This window comes from Manacus candei, unplaced genomic scaffold, assembly GCF_025592945.1.
Source record: "Manacus candei isolate 608988 ecotype Guabito, Panama unplaced genomic scaffold, ASM2559294v1 h1tg000014l, whole genome shotgun sequence".
Taxonomy (NCBI): domain Eukaryota; kingdom Metazoa; phylum Chordata; class Aves; order Passeriformes; family Pipridae; genus Manacus; species Manacus candei.
This window is the reverse complement of record NW_026138062.1, coordinates 76,399,039-76,425,774: the sequence shown is the minus strand read 5'-3', so window position 1 is coordinate 76,425,774 and position 26,736 is coordinate 76,399,039. Positions and strand designations below refer to the sequence as shown.

General features: G+C 37.6%; 1 protein-coding gene across 4 annotated transcripts in view; it reads left to right on the top strand.

The window, feature by feature from the left end:
- EPHA6 (EPH receptor A6) overlaps positions 1–26,736 on the top strand; it is a 451,959-nt gene that overhangs the window by 354,468 nt on the left and 70,755 nt on the right. For 3 of the 4 annotated variants that reach the window (XM_051779391.1, XM_051779389.1, XM_051779388.1), the window contains one exon: positions 12,604–12,726. The exons of the other annotated variant lie outside the window; for it this stretch is intronic. In XM_051779391.1, coding sequence (XP_051635351.1) covers positions 12,604–12,726 — 123 coding nt within the window. The remainder of the gene's footprint in view (positions 1–12,603; positions 12,727–26,736) is intronic. 4 annotated transcript variants of the gene reach the window in all.

The window sequence follows — 26,736 nt, the reverse complement described above, 5'->3', positions numbered from 1 at the left end:
CACACATTTCCTTGGCATACCAAGGAATTTTGCTGTCTTTGTCAAACTTAAAAACATACTCTTATTTCCAGCACTGCAGTCATTAAGGAGAAATCAGCCCAATGCCCAAAGTTCTGGTCCATACTATTTGTATCCTTCCAGGCTGATGGGGAACCACTGAAGGCAGTTTCCCAGCTGTTATTACCCTGACTGTGCTGCAGTTTCATCAGAAATTTCCTGGGGAAATCTGAGAAAAGTACTAAGGAAAAAGAATTAAATCACAGAGTGCAATTTACAATATGAAAAATTATGTGATGTAATATAGTCAGGACTGAAATCTCATTGCCTCAGACTAATTTACTTACTACATTTCTTTCTTTTGTGCTGCCATTAGTCTCTTAGTTTCTGGTTGTACTTCTTGTACTAAAAAGAATGAAAGAGTGGCAATAAAGGTACTGTAGGCTGCAGTGATATGAGTTAAAACAATGTACCAGGAAGGCTATCACAGGTAGGGGAATGTATATCTATATTTTTGTGGGTTACAGTTGATTCTTAAAAAGAAGTTGAGATGTGTCTTGGTTAGGATAGAAGCCTTGTCATACCAAGTTTTACCTGTTTCATGATCATTTGAGTTAATATGTTATACTCAGACTGCATTTGTATGGGATAAATCCAGATTAGAGATTAGATATCAAAATATTAGAGACAATTCCGTGTTTTTGTCCCATGGCAGATGCTGGGTGTAGGTCCATGTGTGATACCAAGGAACACAGATTTCCCTTGAGGTGACAAGATGAAAGATGGAGACATAATCATGGTGACTAAGTCCCCATTGTTTCTTTTTTTTAGGAGAAACTGCTGTCATTTTTACCAGCTTAACTAAATTCAAACTTACATGAGTGTATCAAAATAATAATGTATCCCTGATGCTTTTGATTTGATGCAGTTATTCTCAGTGTATTATCTTAATGCTGCCTAAAGTTTGCTTGTGCATGAAGAGTTCTTTTTCTCCCTCACAGTGTTGTTTGTATTTGTCTGATGCTTTGGATAAGCCTTACATGTGTGAACAGGGGTTATTGTGGGGATTTACATGTTTATCATAGAATCACAGAATCATTTAGGTTGGAAAAGACCTTTCAGATCATAAATTCCAAACGTATTTATGAAGTGTTTAGAAACGCAGGAGGCAAAATGCTATTGAACCCATAATCATTACAACTGAAGAATTTAATAATGCTGAAATCTAATTACAGAAGAGTTGTCAAATATAGTGAGTGTTATAAATAATATTAATCATCTCTAGTCCATTGGATTTGAGGCTTCTGAGAATGGAAGTATGTATCTTGGTACTTCTGCAAAATCCAGAAATGCATGTTTTGTTAAAGTAAACAGGTACAAAATAGCAATTAGATTTTTATTGATAAGTTAAGATCCTTAACTTTTAAAAACTAATGTAAAAGTCTGTGCCAATCCTGAAAATAGAGCACAATTATCTGTTGTTTCTCATATAGGATATTCTGACAAACTTTATGGACCAACACTATTGGTGTTAGCACTTTCAACCACGTAATGATTCCAGGTTCTAGTTACCAGCTCTCTGAGTTACAGCCTTCACAAAATAAATAAGAGAATACAATGTGTAAACATACCTCAATTCACCTAATATGCAAGGTTAAATAGACCAGCTTTTATGCTTGAAATTTAATTAACTGGATGAATGTTCAAGTCATAAAAACTGTTCCAGAAAAGCTGTGCCCCTTCTCTGGTTCACATTTCTTTAAATTTTACATTTGTTTGCAAGTATGTGAATTAAGAGATGAAATGAGTAGGTTTTTCTTGCTCTATGTTGTTTAAGGCTACCAGTTCACTTTGCCAAATTTGTGATGGAACATTCCAGACCAACACCAGTAATTAGCTGAAAGGGCAGTGCTTGCAGTGCTCTGCAAGTTAATATGTGAGGACAAGTTATGGTCCATGTATTTACCTAAATGAGAGCAAAATGATCAATGTGATCAATCTCCTGTCACTCCAAAATAGAGAGGCCACCAGTCCCAGGAAAATGCAAGTTCCTCAGATAATTATGGGAGTGATTGCCCAGATGTGGCACATGGTCTGTCATATAAACCTCTGCCTCAAAAGTTTGTATTGTGATATTTACTACAACTTAAGGGCTCACACCTCAATTTCTAATGGAAGGCAGCAAGCCTGACATATCTTTATTCATATGAAGAAGAAGAATTGAAATACAGATTGATAATTTTCTCATATACATTATCTGATGTTGTATTTTATAGAAACAGGAGAGTTAGATGTGAGAAAAATAAACCCCTTTGGTCATTTGCAACATCATAATCTTTCTAGTGCAAGGACTGCTATAAACAACTGTAGCTGTGATGCTTTGGATGGGACAGAAAGAGAGTAGAAACTTCTCTTCATCTCAAACCTGACACATTCTCCTCACACAGGGAACAAAGCACTTGGATGGAATATTGTTAGCTGGGACATAATTCCCACATGCAGATTCATCTTCCAGCATACAGATGTAAAAACTGATGAAAGTAACCATTTTCAGTGATTAGCCAGAAATCTTTGAAATTTGGAAGTGGAACAGTCATATTATGCAGTGGAAATCTGTTCAGACTTGTTTGAGTCATGGTCTGTTGAAAAGTGATGTGTGTTTTCTGTGCTGTGCTCTGGAGAACAAGTGGGAACTTTAATGACATAGATTTGTACCTGCCCACTTTGCTTCCTGATCTCACCCAGCATTGCAGCTCCAGCCAAGGCAGATAAATTATTTCTGCTCCCACCATTCTTCCATCACTGTCACCAACATCCACACAAAATAATGCCATCATTTAAACAGTTTTCATCTCTTAAATTGTTTATTCAGAATATATTAACTGAACCCATCACTATCTTCTTCTCCAAATATCTTTTTTTACTTCCTCTCTTGCTGTATCCATTTTGATTGACTATAATTATCTTTCTGATTCTTAATACATACATAGTTCAGGTTCCAGATGAGTAAATGACTTGGATGCAAACTGCTTGGGATCCTTTCCAGAGTCCTGAAGTTTTGGTTGGAAAATCAGTTTGTAAAAAGTACTGCTCCTTAAATCCTTCATTTCTTCACAGATAAACATAGTGCTTATAAATCAGGAGTAGATGATCAAGCTGTTAAGGGAGACACAATTGAAAGAGAGAAGTAATATGGAAAAAAAAGTATATTTTTTTAAACACCTTAATAGATGGTGTATTCAGTTTAAATATGTTCTTAATATAAGCACAAAACACTAACGACAATCCTGCAAACACATTTTAAGAGGCAAATATATTCAGTCAGACATTCCAGAATAGATTCATGACTATATGAATTGGTAAATATTGTCATTTTTTCTACTAAACTTTAACAAGGTAATTTCTACTGAATAAAATTTCAAAGTAAATAAGTTTAGCTGATGATGACTTTATTTCAATATTTCATCTAGAGAAGCATAGTACAGAATTTTCATAATAGTAGAAATCTGAAAGAAACTATTGTACTGCTGATAGAATTCACATAATTTATTTCCTTTCTTCCTGAAACAACAGAAACTTGTTAATATCTCCCTAGAATGACAATAATTTAGCCACTTTGGAAATTAGTCTCCCCTCTTTCCCTTTTCTGCTTTTTTCCTCTCAGCTGTAGTTGAGTACATTCTTCAGCATACAAATGCTGTTTTGGTGGTTTAGATAAGATTGGCAATTTACTTCTAATTTTCAATGAATGCCTTTATAAGCATTGAAAAATGTGACTTCATGGCCTTTCTAAACAATTACTGCCCAGCATCCATTTTGCCAGAATGGCTGTTGCCAAAACTACCACAGGGAAGATGAGAGAGGTTTTACCACGTGGCATCCCCACTGAACACCAAGTGGTCTTTGAGCTTGAGAGAAAATCCTCTGAATACACTGATACCAACAAGGAGGTGATTAACAAGCACAGCTAATTGTCTTTGGTCAGTAGCATTTTCCAAAAAAAAGAGAGCAGAATTCCTCTCCATGTTCCTTAGCCCATCAGAGAGATGCAGGAGCTGCCTACAGCCTGGCTTCTAACCTGGTTCAGCAGGTGTGGTCTGGGACACCCTCATTAGCAAAGAAGGGTTTTTGTGTGACACGTAGATTTGTAAGTGTAAACCAGTATGTTCATCCAGGGTCACAATTGTGGTCATGACAACAATCTTTCCACCTCTAACCTTGGCATCGTTTGAGGGAGTCATTTGGTGTTTGTAACCAAAAAGAAAATCAAAGCTGTGTGCTTAATTTCACTGATATTGCTGAACTGTGAATTGTGAATGGTCGATATGTGAATAGAAAGAAATCCTCACCCAGGATTTCGATTTTTTTAACAAAAAAACCGCTTTTTGTCAGTTGACTCTCTAGAACCTTAGCCCCAGGTGTTTTTCTTTACTGAAAACTGAAAACTCTTTTTCAGTGATACTAATTGCTGTCTAGAAGTGGAGAGCTTTTATCTCCTACCCCTTGTTCATACTGTTACAGAATAGCAAGGCTAAAAGAGTAGATAATCAGAGCTTTCATTGCAGAACTCAGGCTGCATGAATACATTCTTCTTCACGTCACCCATGAAAAGCTCTTTCACTCATTAAATTAAAAGTTAAGGCAATTTTTAAACATGGAGTACAAAATTAAAACTCAGTCTCTTTTTATGGAAATGCCATGAAAATAGATACCTGAAAATTGAAAAGCCCCTGGAACTTCTTAACCACCCCATCTGTAAGACCCCATCAACATTTTACATAGGAGGTTTCTGTCTTAAAGGATGAAGAATTCCATATGATAACAATACTTAGACTTTACTCCGCATTTTTCCTTCCAAAATCACAAAAAATGGGTGATCGAAAGGCGACTGAAATGGAATTCATAATGTTAATTATTAATGGATTAATAATTCCCTAAAATCATGATGAATACAAAATGAATCACAAAGATTTTGGCCAATATTGCAGGCTTTGTTGTTCATGTATTCTATAATTAAAACTGTAATTTTAAAGTATTTTTTTCCCAGCTAGCTTGATAATCCATGCATGACGAAGAAATCCAAAGGTACCTCATACAATGCTTGTAGCAGGGTTCTGGGTATCATACAAAACTATAAATACATAAAGATTTCAGAGTTCTTGTTTAGCATTGTGCTAAAGCTATTTTTGGTCTAGCACTGACTGAAAAACACTTATTTAGTAGACAGCTTAAGCATACTGTGGTTGTTTTATCCCACAGAAACACAGTATTTCCAATTACTATTCCATTAAGACTACAAAGATGATTCAACACAGGAGTTGTTATTGCTGTTAAAAGCCTTAATCATATTAATGTTGTCACACCAATCTTCTCAGCAAACCAGGACTTCAGTGTGCATTGACATTTAACACATCCCAAAATAAATGGCTATAATGTTTGGAGAACTCTTTTCAAGCAACTCCCTCATTTTTTTCCCCTCAAATCTCCTGTTTGTATAGAAGTAGTGAGGGAAATTAAATTAGATGTTAATATTCTCCCCAGATATTCTGGAACTTACATCAGTTCCTCCTCAGGAATTGCAAGCTTCTCTCAGCATTTGCTTTTTGTCCCAGAGAAGTCGTAAGTAAAGCCAAAACTTTTTATAATTGAGGGTTTCTAAAATAGTCTCATTCTGTGTAAATATTCCTAACTCTGGATTTATTACCATCTGCCAGTCAAGGAATGAGAGAACTCCTGCACTTCAGGTTTGTAGGAAAGCACTGTCTTTCACAAGGATCTCAAGGTTAAACTCACCAGGATTGGAGACCTGAACAGCAGCTTTGCCCTGCTTATCTGTGCTCTGTTTATCTTCTCCATGTTCCCAGATAGACCCCATAAATTTAACTCTGGAGCAGAGATTAGGGGACCTGACACAGAAAAGCAGGCCTTTCAAAATGTTTTCACCAAGAACTAGGTTATAATGGTCTGCTCCTCCGAAATGAGGCCAAAACACATGAATTATTTATTATTTCCAAACCAATACAATGAAGGAAATTCAGAGTTAAAATCAAGCTAAAGAGTAAACCCCAAAAGCATGAAAATAAATAATCCAGACACCTAAATTACTTACTGTGGTGTCATGCAAAACATTGCTCAGCCAAAGGCAGTCGAACACCTGTGAGTTCTCCAAAGTTCTTTGAGGAATGACAGAACTATTTGTGACTGCACAGGTATGATGTCATCTACTCTGGTGGAATCTGGGGAAACCAAACTTGACTACCCTTTGAAAATTCCCTGCTGAACATGAGAGTATAAATTTCCTTCTGCACAGCATGATGTATTACATCCAGGTTTGGTTTTACCAGCTTAAGAAGCCCAGAGCAGAATGGAGCCTTCAGAATGTTCATTGTGCTGTTTGCAAGGTAATGTGGATATTTTCACATGATTCAGTTGGACTGGAGTCACTCCAGAGGTCCTTTCCAACATCAACAATTCTGTGTTCTGGGACTGCAATAGCACAGTCCCAGGCTGTAAGCACAGTCATTTTTGTTAATTGTTATTATATTCTAATATTTTATGATGTATATTGCAAAAATTGTTTGGTGATCTTCAAAATCAGATTTTCCAAAACCATATAAGTTATGTGGGTAAAAATTTAGGCACACTAATCTGTCACCTTTGCTTGCATGTGTCAAAAAGCTCAAAAATAAAATAAAAACATATTCTAAATGTCCAGATTAATTCATTCAAAATGGTTAAAATTAACTGTATAGATTCGTGTTTCTTGAATGTACTGAAAACATGATCCAACAAATTCATAAGGGATAATTTTTAGCCCTGCTTCTGATCTTCTTTTTTTTCCATTTCAAAACAAGCTTTTTGAATGCTTTAGAAATTGTATTCTGACTTCATAATTTCAAGGTTTTATAAAGCCATTCCTTGTAAAAACCTTTCATATGTTCCCCCTCCTTATAAAAACCCTCCATATGTTCCCCCATAAAAGATTATGAACTAATGTTCAATTCCTGGTGGTCTAGGAAGGATAAATCAATAAAATCATGTGAGAGGAAAGTTGACTGGTTTTCAGCAGTTTCCATAAAGGATATATTACAAATAATTTTAGAAAAAAATGCTCTAACCCTTCTTCTGGCTTCCCTGAGGAAACACGAGCAACAAAAGAACCCAGGCTTTATTTTAGAATGGAAGGTGCCTGTAACAGAAGTCAGCCTTCTCCCAGACATTAAATGATAGAATTGGATAATTCCTCTATGCAGAAGCAGGAAAACTCTTTGTGCATTCTGTCCTCTGGTATTTCATTACTAAAGGTTCAGTCTCACCTGCCCGAGAATGCAATGTAGGAGTGAAAACAGACAGTTACTTCCTGCCAAACAATGTAAAAGCTCATTATAGCCCATTTACTCACTTCCCCAAAGCCTTCATCTGCAAAGTTTCTAAGAATTTTTTTAGTTGGGTTTTACAATCTCTGCATGAAAAGCATCAAGATAACTGACTACATAGAAAAAAAAAACCAGTGCATTTTTTACATCGAATACACTATCTATTTTTATTCTTTTTCCCAACTCTAAACAAAAGAATGAGAAAAGAATGAAAGACTAAAGTTTTCTTTTCATGGTACTAGTAAAATGAAATAACTGACAGTAATTTTGACCTCTCTAGAACTTCTCATTTCAGTTTATTAATTTAAGCAGCCAAAAGAGCTACTTTTGAATTTGGAGCTGTCAGATGCTGAAAAGTCCACAGCAGCTGAAATGGTCAGTTCCACCTGCAGAAAGTGTTGAATCAGTTCCAAGTGTAATAGATAAGAAAAAACAGCAATTACAAAGAACAGGGCTGAAGGGCAGTCTGCATCTTCAGTATGTTTTCTGATAACCTACTGTAGCCATGTCATTAGACATAATGCAGAGATTCTAGAAACATTCTCCTTTTTAAAAGCAAATCTTCACAAGCTGCACTAAGATCCCATGGTACAATTTGCTATAGTGGGAAAAAAAAAAAAAAAAGATTAGTTTGCTCCCAGGGAAGCTCAAGGACTGTGGTACAAACAGAACAAACTGATGGCCCAACCTGTCTGTACCTGCACAACTTAGCAGCTTCAGATGCCATCCCAGTTAGTCCTGTGGGCCCAGAGACTGCCATCCAGTCAAGTTCTGCTGATGGTAGAGGGACAAAGAAGCCAGCAGCTGGTGAGGAGGACAGGGTGGCACGTGGCCTCTGAGAACAGCCAGTGCTGTGCTGGCACTATATGGGTGCAAAACTCATGGGAATTGGTGAGAAAGTTCCTCAGCAGCAAAAATAATGGGTCAGTTTAAGATTTCTTTGCTTACTCAGTCCCTGAGAGTTTTAAAGCGCGAGTTGGTTGCTTTTAAATGCTTTTACTGTAGCCCACAAGGGCCTCTCCACCCCCTGTTCAAACATTCACTCTAGTCCCCTGTGTTCCCACAAGTGTTGCACCAGGGGTGTTTGGTGCCGTTCTCTCCATCCATCCATCCATCCATCCACCCACCTATCCATCCATCCATCTGTCCAAAGGCAGAACTCCCCTCCACTGTAGATCCAGGACTCTCCAGCACAGCTCTGTCACTGGCCCAAGGCTGTGATGTGCCTGTGGTGTGAGGGGACATGACTGTTTCTCCTGGCTGGCCACGCTGTCACCACGCCGTGCTAATAAATGGGTGTGAATTAATGGATGTGCTCTGGAGCTGAACTAAGCATATGGATTTCCTTTACCCAGCCATCTCTACTCCTGCCCTTCTGCTCAGTGTGATAATATGCTACTAAAACCATGCCTGTTCAGGATGCTGTACCAGTGATTTCCCTATCAAATTCTAACAATTTGTGGGATGATATTCCCCTTGGAACAACAGCTGAAGGTGGAAGGCAGGCTAATTGATTCAGGACTCCCCCACTGCCTCTGAGCACAAGCACTTAGCTGTAATTATTGTGAAACAGAAGAATTTACACTGAGTTATAAATTGGTGTCACAGGACTCAGTAAATGGTGTACACTTCACAAAGTGTCAGCTATTCAGAATATTGTTACGTATTTTTACAGTTTCAGTGCACTTTTCAAACTAATATCTGTAACTAATGCAGTTTCCCATGTTAAGGTGGCATTATGTTCATGCATAGTGTGTAACTATGGAGCAGGTTGGGGTTTTATCCTCAGTATGTCCATGGCTGCTAAATTGGACCAGGGAAGTGATTCTTGCCCTGGACTCAGCACTGGTAAGGCCACCCCTGGAGTGCTGTGTCCAGTTCTGGGCCCCTCAGTTCAGGAAGGACATTGAGGGGCTGGAGCAGGTCCAGAGAAGGGCAACGAGGCTGGGGAAGGGAATGGAGCACAAGTCCTATGAGGAAAGGCTGAGGGAGCTGGGGTTGTTTAGCCTGGAGAAGAGGAGGTTCAGGGGAGACCTCCTCACTCTCTACAACTCCCTGACAGGAGGGGGGAGCCAGGGGGGGGTTGGTCTCTTCTCCCAGGAACCAGCAGTGGGAAAAGAGGGCTCGGTCTTAAGCTGTACCAGGAGAGGTTTAGGTTGGATATTGGGAAGAAATTCTTTACAGAGAGGGTGATCAGACATTGGAATGGGCTGCCCAGGGAAGTGGTGGATTCTCCATCCCTGGAGGTGTTGAAGGTGAGACTGGATGTGGCATCAGTGCCATGGTCTGGGAACCACGGTGGGGTTGGATCAAGGGTTGAACTCCATGATCTCGGAGATCTTTTCCAACCCGGTTGTTTCTATGATTCTGTGAAATAACAACTGTATTTCAGGGCACTGAGGAATCATGGCTTAATATTCATTTCTCCTTTTCTCACTTTGGAACCGGTAAGACCTCACACTGAAAGGTCTTCTCATTAGTGTAAGAGCACCCACTGCAAAAATGAGTGTCAATTTTTACACAGAACAACAGAATGGGTGTAAAGCACTAATCTGTGTGTGATGTGCACTGACAGAATGGCATTTCTCAAGAAAGATGGTTAACTAGGTGACCTCCAGTAGTCCCTTCCACCTGTAACCATTCTGTGATTCTTTCAAAAATTTCATGAATGTTTATGCAAACAAGTAAAAATTTGAGTAAGCTTTGAAACTACCATAAATGCCCAAATCTCTTATCAAGCCTCTGCCTTTCTGGTGGGGATTGATGTGGCTTAAAAAGAATTAATTTTCTTCACCTGCAGTGGTAATCAACTTCCACATATAAAGTCATGTAATTGAGTGTCAAACCCTACCCACATTATCCAGGTGATAAAACCAAAAGCATCCATCTGTCCATTCTGGGGCATTCAATGTATTTTAATTTAGGACCATACACGCTTTCAGATGAATGAACTTTCAACCTCTCATTTTTCTGCAGTTTTTTGTTGGTGGATACTGATCAGGGCTGAATGTTATCAACCTTGTCCTTTTCCCAAGCTGTTTGTGGACTTCTGGGAGAGACCAAATGAGGTCTTGTTCTTCTAACTCTGTGTTCTACTTAATCAGAGACATTTCTGAAGTAACAGGAGACTGTTTGGGTGGGATTCAGTTGCCTAAAATGACCCTAAGTGCCTAGTCTTAGATACCCAACTGCTGCTTTGCCTCTCACTGCCACTTTCAAAGAGTGTAAATCATGTAAAGTCACATTAACTGTGAATGTCTCAGATTTTCTAGAGAATCTCAAATGGCACAAAGCATTTACACCTAAGCAACTGAATCCTAACTTAAAAGTGTGAAAAACATTATTTATATGTATTCCTTTAGTTATTTGCTGATTATAAAACCTCAATAATTTTAGCCCTCTAACTCTAGTATTAACAGATTTAATTGCTTTAAATTTGTTGTTCCTTGGTTTTATTTCCGAATATTTATAATAAGTGAAATACACTTGGGGTTATCTTCATTATTTCCTATAACAAAGTTACTTATTGTAAGACTGCTAGGAAGCTTGAGTTACTTGCAATTTAACAGCATTTAAATAAAGGAAAATGTCAATTCTGAAGCTCAAGCTGTTTGGGTTTTCTGAAGGTCTGTACATATGGCATGTGACTCGCAGTGGTTGTACTTTATGGTTGGTGTAATTTATATTTTGAAACAGTGAAGCTGTTCTATATGGGAAGTCTTCGTATGTTCATTTTTTAGACTTTATGTTTTAAGATGCTGTTTAGTACCAAACATCTTGGAGTTAATGGAACAATTTTCCATTTTAAAATGGGATTTCTGTGTATTGCATTCTGTACTGTCTATCCATGATCACTTCTGCAAATATTTTAAAATTAAAGTAATGGAATTTAGAAACACTTTACAAGAATGCCAAAGACTTTTCTGGAGTAGCCAGAGGGAAAACTTTTATGCCTTATCTTTAGCCACCAGACATAGAAGTACTTCATCTAGAACACTAATTAAATGAATTCTTTTTCCACAGACTGCAGCAAGTCTAATTAACAAAGTTAAAGGAAAAGTATATTGAGGAGAAACAATAGAACTCTAACTTGAAAATAAAAGTAAAAAATTCAAAGCTCTCAGGCTACTCTGAGTTCAGCAAATGCACGTGTGTTTTGAGGGTAAATTTTCCTCACTCTTACTAGTTAAAAAAAAAATCCCAATGGTTGAGGGCCACTTATTTTTCTCATTGTGTATAAAGATCAAGATGTTTTGAGTCTCTTAGAAGAACAACTCTGAAATACCCACAAGATGATGAGATCAAACTTGCCCTTGCCTAAACTTTTGGATGGGTGCTTACAAGACGCACTTGCAAAAATACACAGGTTATTCTGACTGTCAATTTAAATTTATTGCCAAGTGGGAAAATCTTGACTCTCTACCTTTAACTAAGATGTAGATCTCTCATTTCAGATCCACCCTCAATGCTCATTCACTGAGCACTAATGTGAACCAGTTGAAATGATGTTTCCAGATCACTGTATTTGTCCTGGAAGCTGGATCAAATGCTAAAGAGTCTTTGTGCTTTTAGGCAATGAGAAGAATACACAGCTAATTATACTGAAAACATAAAATGTGTTAATCTTCCAGCGAGAGCAAAGCAGAAAGGGACCATGTCTGTACTCCTGGTTTTTGCCTGTATCAATATATTGACAGGTGTTGGGAGATGTGACAGAAGCTCTGACTGATGTAGCTGCCCTGACACAAGGCAGCTGCAAATTCTGTTTCCCTTTTCCCCTTGTTTGACATGACTTTTGTCAAGTGGTGGCTTTAGAATACTAGTATAACTAACACAATAGCTTTGCTGGTATAACTTCACCTCTACTGGTCTGCCTTTGATTTGTGCACACAACTGTCAAATGCCTCCATGGTAGAGTCATTCGGAATGCATTATGAATATCCCATAGGTGTAATTTGCTGTTGAAATACCAAATTTTTCTGCTCCTCACAGAAGTGCTGGAATTCTCCATTTTCACAGTATGCAGAAAACCTTATTCTGGTTAAAGCCATGTATTGTATGACTTGGTTAAAAAGCAAACAAAGACTTTTAACTGCTTTTTATGAAATCTGTTCCAGTGAAACCACTGTTAACTGCAGAGTTTTGATTGTTCTTTCTTTAAACAGTCAACTTCTTTTGTCAGCCAAAGAACAAGTCATTTAATTAATGATCATTTTTATCTCTTTGAAAGGATCCTTTCCGACCATTGGGGTGAAGTCTCTTTCGAGATTCCTGAGGGCGGGATTTTTAAATAGCATCCTGGCCTCACATCCAGTGTCAGGAGGTGGATCTTTACCCCCCAGCATTTCCTCTGGTAGGTATTCCAGCCTATTCCCCCACATCGATTTTTTTCTTTCACCTTCTGCCCCATCTCTCCACACATCGTAGGGAAATAAAATTTGCTATTGGTCAAACAGGGAGATTAAATGTTCCTTCCAATAAAAAGCTGGACCAAAAGGAAATGGAAAAAATTATTATTTTTTGGGAACTAGTCATTTTCCTGAATCAATGTGAAGGAGAAATTGTGAGGGAAACTAATCTGTAGTGAAGTGGCCAACCTAAATATTGGAAGAGCAGGCCTGGTACGCTCCAATCATACATTTCATGAAGCATGTCCATATGCACCAAAGAAAGATAACTTTAAAAATGCCACTGTAAAATCTCAGCATTTATGTGACTCTGTGACTCTTGCCTAAAAATTTACATTCCCTTGCTAAAACAGGGAAGCAAAACAAATTTGGAGAGGGATAACTCAATTGTGTGTTAATACAGCTTTTGAAACCTCTGTAGGCTTTTGTAGTTTCAACTTCTATCTCAAACCACCTCATGATGGCACGAGGGAGCTCAAATGGTTGGCATAAGGTTGAGTGTAGGCCAGGAATGATAACCTCATTCCAGGTAAACAGGCTGCTGTCAGACACTGGCCTGAAACAGGATAGAAGGGCAGATTAGAGGCATCCATCCCAAGAAAGGATGTGTTATCCATTCTCTTCTGGAACCATTAAACACCATCTTCCATCAAAAGAATAAATACATGTATCTCAATTATAGCTATAACTGGATCAGAGTTCAGTTCTGTTCCTTTCCAAACTATATGTTTCTATGTAAAATGAATCTGTACATGGGCTAAATGTCACACTTGTATCTTTCCAGGACATCTCACCTCTAATGTTACTTAAAGTTTTTCTTAAAGAAGAAAAATATGGTAAAAGCAGGGAGAAAATTGAAAAACTGTTATTGACTTGCTATACAAAAGAAACAATTTTACTTCTCTATACCCCATTTTATCTATTGTAATATTTTAGGCCTCACTAATACAAGATGACTATTTTCTTTTTTTTTTCAATTGGTATTATTTCTTTTTTTAATTTCTTTCTTTGAATAGAAGCTTCTCAGCAGTTTTGATGTCTTTTCTAATGACCGTTTGGGTTTCTTTTGTTGACAGTTTTCAAAACCCTTTCCATATTTGTTTCTCCATGGGATATCTCTGAGTGTTTAATGGCCCTTAGCTATTTTGCAGGTATCTGTAACCATACATCAGTGTCAAAGAGGAAATACTGGATGCCCCATAAAATTCTCTGTTTTGAGCATAGTGTTGTGTAGAGCATCCCACTGATTCTGTTAAATTAGAAATGGCCTAACTGCACTCATGAACTGGCTTCTTAACTACGTACCTACCAACAAGTTTATTTTGTAAGGCCCTCAGGACTGTTGTTTTCTGAGTGCTTGCAAAGCTTTTTATCACATTTATTGGACTTAAATCAAAACTCTTAAATGTGGTTTGTTTAGTAAAACTCATTCATAAGGCCTTGCTGTTCAATGTCTTTTACTAATAATTTTGATTCAGTCTGATGAAACACTGAAAACAGGAAAAAATGGAAATGCTACTACAGGATGTGTAACCTGTATCTAGCAAGCCAATGGAAATAAATGTTATTGTTTGATCATAACAACAACAAAAAAAGAAAACAAAAAAAAACCCGAGCCAAGCAGCAACCCCATAGAAAGGGAGAGACTCCCACCTTCTGGAAAGTGAGGACTGTCACATAGTTGAAAGCCAGTAAAGAATTGGGATAAATCCAATGGATGAGACGTGTTCTTGTGCATGGTGGGGGATTAGGTGGCATCAAACTCTGCAGTGCAAGTCAGAAATTGTTCTTAACAGGTATATCTTACCTGTAGTGTTGCTGTTTAACTCTTCTTTTTTACTTCATCATACTTGTATCTACATTAAGCACAATCTTAATTCTGAATTGCCTCTCTTGTATCAGAGATGACCAGAGGAAGACATTGCCATTTTGTGATAACTCTCTAGACTGCTAAAACCAGCTTTGCTTCACCTGTGGGCAAAAAACATTCACTGCATTTTCTGAAAACAAAACCAAAAGCCCAAACAAACAAACGAACAAAAACCCACACCAAAAACAAACAAACAAAGAAAAAACCCCAAACCAACTCAAGTCTGCACAAGGGGGTACTGATGTGGGATGCAAGAGAGTCAGAATTGAATCTCTTACTGTGCATGATTCAGTGGAAAATATGTGTTCATCACTGAATCCTTAATCACTTAAGTACAGAGAAGGAAAGGATGTATTCTTTGTTCCTTTGTATTGAAAAACACTGCACTGAACACCTGACCTCTTCTCTGGAACAGAGACATCCAGAGCAACAGTGCTCCAAGAAGGGATTTAAGCAGTGATATCTCTGTTCACATGGATGAGAGAGATAGTTAAGGATCTCTCTCTAGGCCTTAGAGAGCCAAAGGGTTTGGCTCTTAAAACAGCAGCAGGCAGGCAAAATCAGCTGCCCATCGCAGTGCTGATGCTGTCTCAGGGTGTCCCTCTCTCATTAAAAGTGAGAGGACTGTTTGTGTGTCAGGTCTGGAGGGCAGCACACCCCACTGCTGCCTTTGATGGCGCAGTGACCCCACCCCCATTATCTGAGATGAGGGGCTCATGTTGGACCGTAGGTTTCAGAGCCTAACAGGAGTACTTAACGTTTAACAACTGCTGCATTAGAACCTAATGGCATCAATGTGTAAGATTTCAGTTAATTTAACTACATGGGAGACTTAAAATGCTGCATTATTCTGCTATTAGGGTCGTTGGGAACAAAGATAATGAGATGCTTTTTATTTACCAAAACTTTTAAGTCAAGCTAAGTGGCACATTGCCTTCCAAATACTCAGAAAACTTATTTCTTACTAAAGACAAAATGCTTTTACATCTTTTTTTCTGCAAAATTCACCACAGAGGTTTCAGTGAAACACAGAACTACACTGGAAAGCTGATATAATTGAGTATCTGGAAAACAGTTTGGCAGGGCAATGCAGCTGTTGGTTTCATTTTTTCCCTTTCTCCTTCTCACTCAGTAGTTGAGGGGAGTGTATCTCTTTTACCATTGCACTGACAGCTCATGCTCAGTTTTATGTGATTTGGTGTCTACAGAGGTTCTCTTATGCAAAAAGAGAACTTAAAGATTAGCCAATTTAAGGATTAATTTATGCTGCTGGGATGGGGCATTACATCTTTCTGCATAAATAGATTACCTTAAATGGAGGGTTTTTTAAGCCTAGGCATAACTGCTAAAGCAACAGTGCTTCTATTTGATAGTTACATTGAAAGTCTGTCACTGCTATACAGCTGTTTCACTAGAAGCAAAGCTTTCAGCAGGCCTCCAAAATACATCCTGGATTTTTACAAAAACAAGCCCATTTCCAGACAATAGCTTCCTTTTGATTTACCCATCATTTCTGTTACAAATTACTTAGTTTCTAGTTATTCCACCTGTTAGCAGTACAAATTCACATGACTTAGCTGATGCAGGACTACAATGACAGACGGATAATAAGTACTCTTTTGTCAAGTGATAACCTTGAATATATTAAATATATTAAATAGAATTCTTAAACCACTTAGCAGGTTACACTCATCATCATAAATACACTGGCATAAATACACTGGCATATGGAAGCTTAGCCCTTCCTGTTGCACACACACACACGAACATATGTTGTGAAAACCTAAATGATAAATTGCAATTGCTGCATCTATTTCCTCAAGTTCCAGCTCAGCACAGTGTTCTCTGCTCCATTTTGAGGAAATTCTTAGGTTACTACTCTTGCTGTGTACTCCTGCAGCTCCTGATTAAAGTGATGTGGAACGGGTTTGTTGTGTAAATGCCTGCCCACGTTGCCTGGCAGAAGTTACAGACAGAAAACTTCACGGTGTGCTGATGTCTTTGAAGAGCCAGACAGGTTGTTAAGCTTGCTGAGCTGGAAAGAAAGGAAGGGACAGCAAATACTTCTCTTACTGTTCCTTTCAAGCTAAACTCCTTTCCTGAGGTTTTTTTTTTATTGACAAGAACCAGAGATGAGTGTCAGGCTCATAGTTAAAAACTATGGAAAAGTTCCTGTTAAGCAAACCTCCCAGATCCCTTCATGCTGTTCAGCATTCAAACTGCATTGGCAGGAAAGGGGGAAAAAACATCAAAATTATTCTTGCCATATTCATGACCATCATTGCTTGCTCTGATCTCCCCATGGTCAGCAGCTGGACCCTTGTTCCCTGTTTCATTCACAGTGCACCTCTCTGAATCTTCTGTGAAAGTATCCTGAAGTCACCTTTTTAATGAAGTATGAGCATCAGTTATTTCCTACCACTTAATTTGCAATGGTTAATTATCCAGGAAAAATGGAAGCAAAAAAAAAATTAGGCTTGATAAAACAATACACCCTTGTGAACCTTAAAAAATATATTGCATGCAAGAAATGAGGATGCACTTACTTTCCAGAAACGTAGAATTGATACAGAACAGTTTACTCACTCCTGTCTTGGACTAGATAATAACAGGACTTCTCATAAAGTACATTATACAGAGAATATTCCTTTCTCAGTACTTTACTGCCTGGTTATTTGTGGCTTGTTGAATAACATAGATTGTAATGTTTGCATTTATTCCAGGGAGCTCCTCAAAAAACTCAGAGATAACTGTAGAGTACTAAACCAGATGATTATGAGTTTTGTCCAAAATTAATGTTTTATTACAATTTCCAGGTGCACCTGAGTGAGCCCATTATTCTTGATATTGTATAAACTGACATTTGAAAGAATTGTATTGACAGACTCTTATTGAATGAAATTACTCAACAAGAACCATCAAGGAGCAATTGTATGTGGTGAAATTCAACTATAATTATGATACTCCAATAATGAGAAAAGAAACTTTTTTTCCAGTTAATGCATTTTTCCCCTACTCTGAATTCCAGCACCTACACTGCTGTATTTGTCATTAAATGAAAATTGCTAATTCTTTCTCAGTGACTAACAAATGGATTCTTCTATTGCATATGCATTTTCTAGGATATCTGAACCAAATGGCTCTTTCAGTTTATTCTTCTATCCTCCCTGCTATTTCACTGGCATGTCCAGCCTATAAACCCTACAGCTAATGCATAATGGCATATATTTTCTGAGAATAGAAGTCCAAATGTACATGGACTTTTCCATTAGGCAGGCAGGAAGTACTTCAGAACCAAAGTATGGATGAGCAGTAAGTAGAAACATTTTTTGTGTTGATCAATTAGGGTTTGGCTTGAACTGGAGAACTGGGATTAAGCTCTAGTGCAGGACGTGATAAGAGGAGGTTTTTCATTCTCCACCCTTCCTAAATAGCTCATTTCATGTTCAGATGGTCATCCCAACAATGCCAAGCATTTAAGTCCTAGAAGTTCAGAAAAAATCGTTTGCATATGTGGACATTTTTACATAATCTATACTACTGTCACATGTTTTTAAAAGTCCAGCAACAGAAAATGTGGCAATTTATTGTAGGAAGCACATGAATTGAACCAAGTGGCTGTTCATTACTAACAGGACCAGAAAGATTTGAAGAGGAGAGCAGGAGGAGCAGGATGGATACACAGAGAAATGTATTTGTAAATAAGCTACACACAGTTATTCTTTGTTTCAAAATGAAAGAAAAAAAATATGTACTCCCTTTTTAGTCCAGTGGTAAAGCATTGGATGTAAAAACAGAATCAGAATTGGTTTAGTCTTTGTGAAGTGGGAGACAGGAGTTATGGGAGTTAAGCTATGGGAGATGAATGCTTTTAGTTTCATTCCTCATGTGTCAGTGAGTTTCCATATTTTTCTTATTTCTTCAGAATGTGTATGCTTGTCTAAAAACCTCTCCATCTAAAATTTGCTGCTTGACCTATCTTCATTGTAACTCTTGACTTTTGTTGATGGTCAAAATCAGAGTTTGAAGGGAGAAGCTTGAGAATGTGTGCCTTCACGTCCTGAAGGTACAAACCCTCAAAGAGGGAAGAAAAAACAACCCCTGAGATCACAAAAATATCCAAACATTAGGTCCAGTGCATTATGTTATTTGTTGGAGTCCTGACTCATGATGGTTTCTTTTCTTAATTTTGGATTTAGCACTCCACACATTATTACAACCAAAGCTTCCTTTGTGGGTTTCAGAAACTTCAGGGGTGTGGATATGTGGCTTCCACTACTCCTGGAAATGAGAAATGATGCTTTTCTCATGAAGGAAGAGTGGTGGATCATCAGTTTTGTACAGCTCAGAAGGATCTTGCAAGTTTAATCATCACGTAGACCAAAGGGAAATAGGACAAGACACGTGTGCTGAAATATTAAATGGAAAAAATACTCAAAGGATATCCTAAAGTGCAAGACATGTCAGAATCTTATAAAGTTCATAAACAGGCACAGCATCGAATAAACAAAAAACCAACACCTAAGAATAGGATTAAAGTAATACTATTAAAACACAAAAGCACTGTAACATTATGTATGCTTTTTTAAAATTCTGCTCATTTTCAAATTTATGTTGTAGCTTATAACTTCTAAATACAACACACTTATGACAATATGAAAATTCCTAATAGAGATTAAGATTGGTTTCTTATACTCTCTAAGTATCTGTTATGTATCATGAAGTGCAGAAGCTCCCAATACACAGACTTCACATTGTTTGAATTACTTTACATGCTCTGGGGTCAACAGGGCAAGTAATCATTGATGCAGTCACACTCTGTGTTTAATTTTGACCCAAAGAACATCCCTTCCTCTTTCCACAAGAGGACGTAGATTGGTATGAACACTGAGTAACTTAAGGGTGAAATGTCATTAGATTAAGTGAAATATGCTGAAATTCAATAATAAAAATAGTGAGGTTAATCCAATCTTTCTTAGACTGCACCTGAAAAGAATTTATTATTTATTATTAATTTTTTTTCTTATTCTCTGCCTCAGTGCTAAAGCAAAAGCGCCAGAATTTTTTGAGTTCTAAGTAAAATTTCAAGCAATATAAAGATTATGACAGAATCAGTGCTATTAAAAAGTTGGGTGTTTTCTTCCTCCAGAGTATAATTAATTTAAAACTGAGTGGCCAAATTTTTTTGTGGCTGGTCATAAACAAACTGCCTGTTCTTGTAAAGAAACTAATCCATCTCCTCCCTCCTGCTTATCCAGTGATAAATGCTGCCTTTAGTGTTGTGATTTCTTCATTTAAAACATGATGAAATAACCGAGGATTTGAGATGGGATGGTCAAAAATGCAATGCTTGAGCGCTGTTCATTCTTCTGACTTGTGATTTTGTCCTCCCTTAAGACCTCTTTCAAGTCAGTGCAGAGTGGTCTCTCTGAGGTGTGGAGATGACTGGCTGGTTCCAGGGTACCAGAGTACCACCACCAAGATTTTGAAGCAAACATCACCTGCTGTAACGATCTGTGGAAGTTGTTGGGCAACTGTCATAATTCAGTTTATATTTTAAAGTACATCAGTTTATCCCGAGGCCCAGGCTGGCACAGTGCCCTCAAAGGATCAGAGGGGCCTGGAGGTAATGCCAAGGCCTCTTTGTGCACCCTGTTTGCAGACATGGTGGTTCCCACAGCTTTTCTTTGCAGCCTGAGGACTTGTGTTTTGTGATACCTCAGCCAAGTCACTTCATCTTCTCTTTTCACCATACATAGCATGGATTTTTCTGTTTATAGGTTATTTGTTTATTTATTTGTTTATATTCAGTTAGCTATTTTTCTGGTTTTTTATTGAAAAATAGTGTAAGGCTCTCAAAAGAGGTGCATTAGATGCACTTGCAATAGTTAATGTGGCAGCTTTTAAAACTGGGCTGCAACACATCAGCTCTTGTTCTCCTCTATCTGTACTGCTGAATTCTGAAAAGACACCTCACCCTGATGATTAAGGTGCAATTTTTTTTATTTCTGCTTATAGTATTCACAAGCAGCAGGAATAAAATGGAACTTTCTTCATCCATATTGTTTGTATATTTATTAATAAGCAGAAAGAGATAACACAGATAAACAACCCAACAAATGGAAACTCGGAGTAATCAACTTTTTTTTTCGAAGATATATGTTTGTAAACTATAAATTCAGGGGGAAAAATTGTGCCAGTTTTTGTTTTCTATAATATAATATATATTTCTATAACATAATTTTAGCCATTATTTCTCTCTCATGTACCCAACCTCTGGCTAGTGACAAAAACTCTTTCTTCTGGTTTTACCCTCTACTGCATTCCATTTGCTTCTCTCAGGGAAAGACAAGAATCAGAAAATAAATCATGGGAACAACACAACTGCTTTCTCCTTGCAGTTCTACTTTTCTTTCCTCAAAATTATCCAGAATATCTTTTGCAAGCCCACTGGAGAATTTATGTGAATTAGAGGTTGCAGGAACAACACGACAGAGGCTGCTAAAAATTCTGTTGTCCAAAGCACATTCTTCTTTTGTCATGTGAGAAACCAGGAGAACCACTCACAGTGTTGGTTGCAGCAGGAGGGGAGGGCTAGAACATTTGAGAAAGTATTTTATAAGTATACACACAGACTTTTCCTGGATTCCAAAACACACCAACAGGCATAAATTCTTACCAGTGGGTTAAAGGGAAAAGTATTTAATATATAATTACAGAAAACAATAAAAAATATATAATAAATAATCTATAATAAACAGTAATATATCATTAAAAAAACAGAGAACAAGATTTTCAACAATATTGTGTTGATAGAATGCATTCTCTTCAGTTGGCAGTGACAGCTGTATGGCCATACTTTACTGAAAACTAGACAATACCTTATGATCATTCATGTATTTTGTGTTATTTATTGATTTTGCAAAAGTATCTTCCCTTTACTGAACTAACTTTAATGATAAGTGGTGTATAGACACAGGAAAATAGAAGGAGCACTGACAGCAAGATAAGGAAACTTTATCTATGTGATTTCCCAGAGCAGCAGGATGTATGTATGTTAGTGCTATCCTTTTTACTCTTCTGGCTCCTGAAGTCTCAAGAAGGAGGTTGGAACTGCAATTTTTATTTTCTGAGGCTGCTTAGTCAGGGACCTTTTGTGATGTAAGTCTGTAATGTAAGTGGGATGGCTTACAACAAAAGTCCCATTGGCTTCACGTGTCTTAATGTGGACTAACAATGTAAAACCCAGCAGAATTTTTTTTTCAACTGCTTTTTGCATAGTCTTTAGTTTTCTTTCTTTCTTTTTTCCTCCATCAATTTTGTATTATGGGATTTATTTTTTTTTTAATTCACTGAAATTAATTCTCCTCTGGTGCATATCAGTGCATTAGTAGTAGTAACAGCAGGAGAGAAGAAGCTGCAGTGCCATGGCAGGTGGTTCTCTTATTTGAAGAGATATGCAGTGAACAAAAACAGTGGGAGATCCGGGAATGTCTTCCAAGCCCTGGGCATTCCAGTGGGGGACAGAGTTCCCCTGTGGGTGCTCTGTCTGCTGTCCAGGTGCTGAAAGGCACAGGACTAAGGGTGTGCCCCTGTGTTTGAATCTGTCTTATCTCTCCAGCTTTAGCAGGAGATAAGTTAGTGGGGAACCAGAAGCAGAACATGGCTTTGGAATGAAAAGATGCCTGATAAGGAGGTGATTTTTCTGAGACACATGAATTCTGATCTGCAGAAATGATGGAGCAGGATTTTCTTATAGGAACTAGAAAACAGTTCTTATCTGTTTCAAGTGGAAGAATAAATATCCTCTGTTTATGTTAACAGGCCTACTCCCATAATTGGCATTAAAGATTTCATTATAAGACTACAGAAAAGAAACATGTGCTAACTATTCTTTTTGGAGGATTAATCTTACATTAAAAATTCATTAAAGGAGGCTCTGCTGCATTATTTAAAATGACAACAGGAGACAACAAGCTGAATATTTTGTCATTGATATGACACTTCAAATTCTCCTCCTTATTCATCAGTCTAGCACTCAATTAAATTACATGCTATCAAAATTTTTTGTTGTGAGAAAAAATGCATAAATAAAAAATATGATGTGAGTTTTAGATATTATCAGTATTTTACATTATTCTGCAATGTACGACTTTCTTTTTTTTTTCTTTTTTGCATTCCTGCTTATTAAAAAAATGTCAAGCAGATTGATGAATGGAAAATACAAGACTGAAACATTCTGTTGATTGAAACATCAATACAGATTGTTTGTCATTTACACTGGCTTTATTCAAATGGCATTGCTGGGCCGGAGGATTCCAGTGAAGAACTTTCTGAGGCAAAGTTGTCAAAACCAGTCAGCCTCTTGTAACAAGGTAATAGTTGCATCAAAACAATGAATAACCCCTGCACCTTCTACAAATTCAGCTAAGTTCTGAGAAATTTAATTCATGTCTTTCCCTGCATCATTCCAGGCACTGATATTGCTCTTGCGTGTTCAGTCTGACTTTCTGAGATAGCAGGACTCAAATGGATTTGCCAGAGCCAAAGTCACTCCCTGGGCAAGGAGGGGAAGCTGCTTTAGACAGTATCACACATGTCTGGGGTGGGAATATTTATAGTTTCACAAAAAAATATGAAAGCAGTGAATGTGGCTGTGGTGTCAGTGTGTGCCATGATTATAATTTCATATTGTTGAGTCTGTAGCAAAATGATAAATCTGTTACAGTAATGTGCTGCAAATTGTGAATGTGATATACATAGTATGTAAAATCCATATTTGGGGTTAAGACCTATTGCCTCAGAACACTTTGTAATTCCTCTGCTTTATAACTGGTTTTTCTCACAATACTCCCTGTCAGGTATCTAAAACTGCTGCAGGACTGGTTTGTTTGACTGACTTGACTGTTGAATCCACCTTCAAATATTTTTTATTTTGTCCTCCCCCAATTCAAACAAGAAGTTCTGCACCCTCCTCCAGCAATATCTGCAGTTTTTAGCTCCTTGATTCCAAGTCCTCAGCTGACACTTTTCTCAGAGTCCTCTTTCCACACCTCCTCTTATGTGGATCTTGACACTGATGTTCTTCCTATTGTTGTCCCAACTCCCATCTGCATCCCAGTGCTGTTTGTTCTTAAACCTGTTTAACTTATCTTTGTTTTGTGTGTGTAAGCAATCCTAGGATAATAATTCAATGCCTTCCAACATTGCATTAGCCTACCCCTGGATAAAATAATCAAAGATTGCTTCTCTGTCTCAGAGACTTCTCTGACCTCCTCTCATTTATTCATTCCTGTTCTCATTTTGAGGATGAGGAATTCATCTTTCTCAGTACCCTTAGAACAACATGAATTTTTATAATCTAAGTAATAGTCCTTTTGTCTTTTCTCTTTGTTTCAAAGAAGACTACAAAATTGACTTTGAAAAATAATACTGGGAGATTTCTGAACTACTGTAATGTTTGTCTCTAGACAAAAGCAGTATTTTGTGTTTGCAGGGAGCTTTACCACAGACAAGTTTTTCTGGACTCAAATTGTACCTTGGTATAAAGGATGATATCTGCTCTTTGCAGTTAGAATGAAAGTAACATCAGCCAATGTCATCCAAAGCCTACTATTTCTTCAAGCAACCATAACAACAGCTGAGACATTTTTGATGTTCAGGTCCTCCAAAGACAAACACTGGGCTGACTGAAAGTCTCACTGTATAGACTGTCACAATCCAGCTTGTAATACACAAACAGCTTCAGTGATACATTAAACTTGCAGTCAAAATAGGGTGGCTTTTATCAAGTGCTGTCACACTAAAAGAAGATTATTTGAGAAGTCAGTGTTCAGATCCAGATTTAAGACTTTTGCTTGAGCTAATCAAGTGATGGAGCCGGTTTCATTTTTGAAATTTAGGAAGGGTGTTGAGTGATACAGACTGAGTCAGTGGGGAGCTATCAGCCTAAGAGACTAAATTTATTGATGATATGATATGTCTTCTGATATACAGCAGCCTGTTTGAAGAAAAATGCTACTTTTTCTGGTGTATTGAGTGAATCCTGCCATTCCTGTGCTACCATGTGGAAGAGCTGGTTTTGTGTTAAGGCACATCAAGTCATTCAAGGACCACACTGAGTAGTTTAAAAACTCATAAGCATTATCCAGTGAAAAATACTGAAATCTCTTTATTTAAATCCACAGGTAAATGCATATGCATACATTTCACAGTTACTTTAACCTAGAAGTTTATAGGAGCATAGGGTGTGAGGAAAAAGGAAATACAGTAGGAATTTTTTTGGAGGGCAAATATGTTGTGAGAAAATGTAGGAGAATTAATAGTTGCATTTAAAAATAAGTGTGAAAATAAGTTGTGTTGAAGGATATGAATCTAAGGAGCATTAAAGCCATAATGAGAGACCATGAATCTCTAGAGATCCTTACAGAAGAGCTTCTGGAAAGTCTGGAGTGCCAAAGGATTACCCACAGGGTACTGTTTTGAAGCTCAGTAGCTCCATTTGTTATTCCCTTCAAATGTAAGTTTTCCATAAAAGTGTTCTAGTTGTTGATTTATCCAGAAAGAGAAATTTCTGGCTAACTTATACCTGGCCAAATATGCCATCTGAAAGACAGCTTTACCTCCCTATTTATTGAAAAATGCCATTGTCTGCAACAATTTAGAAACTACTAATTGCTTGAGAGAGTTCTGCATATAGTAAGATCCTGTAACATCAGGCTGCCCTTGGTTTACTTCTCTAGATTATAGGATATTCCTTCCATGTGGAGGTGTCAGCCCCTTGACAATAAGAAAATGATAAAGGTAAGGGAATCTAGGTCATTCATGTGCTTGAAACTAAAGAGAATGGGCTATCCAGCTAGTCATCATTAGCAAGCTGAAGAAAAGAAAATATAAATTTTTAAAATGCTGTGATCTCTGAGAGCTTAAAAGTGTTGTATCATGTAAACTTATAATGCAAAACCAGGGTATAACCAATGGATGCAGATGAATATAATTGATTTGGTGTCAGGTGCTCATCTGCAGCTGAGACTAAACATTCAGTTAAAATAAAAAGAAGCTGAAAGGCTATCCAAAAAGACTGCTAAGGCACCTGGAAATTTTCACACGGAAAAAATATATGCCAACACTATGAAGCACTGGTCTATTCATTGAGGACCTAAACATGAGGCCTAACACAGAAATAATCACAAATTTTAGTAGAGGAAATGAGAAAATATTGTGAAGAACTACAGAAAGACTAGACTGAAGTATGTGAATGAGCATCACTGGGGTTCCTGGAACTCCAAGCCAACCTACTGGGATGAACACAGAAATGAATTGTTCCCTTTTATAAATTGAAAGTTAGCTGTAACACCTCAGGAGAAATATCTGGCTGTGGCTTATTGTATATATTGTGGAGAGTTTATTAAACACTTTCACTATTAAACAAACTGAACAACAACGGACAGCTGGGCTGGAACAATCAAAATGCCCTTCTATGCTTTATCAGCCTGAACACTGTGTTTGTTTCTCATCCCCTCATCCAAATAAAACACAAACATAATTTGAGAGGCAGAGGAAAAAAAAGCGATTAAAGAGTCTTCCTTTGGATTTGAAAATTATTGGCACAGCTAGTGTTGAATGGAGGAAGTGAAATGGCAGACTCACAGTGTCACCCCTGGTTTCCCACAAGCCCCAAAGAGACGGGCATTCTCAGGGAAAGAAAAATTTGCCATCTTAAGATTTTTAACTTGAAGACCTTTTATCTCCTTCCCAATCTGACTTACATACTTCTTCATTACATTAGTTTTTTGTGTATTAGAATGGCTCCTTTGTATTCATTCTAAAAAACTTGTTGCTCTGCAGCCTCGTTGGCAGGGTGATTGGCCCTTTACTGTCAAACAGTTCTAGAGTGGTAGTTTATTCAAGGGCAACAGTGAAATGCTATTTAGTTCAGTACCCAGCTTAGAACTTTATTTTCAGGTTTCAGTACAATTTAGGAAATAAATGTAAGGTGCTATTCTACTTCAATTTGGAAATGGTGCCACCCTGGAACCGTAGGATTGCTTAGGGTCTGAGCAAAAGGAAATACAGGTGAGATTTT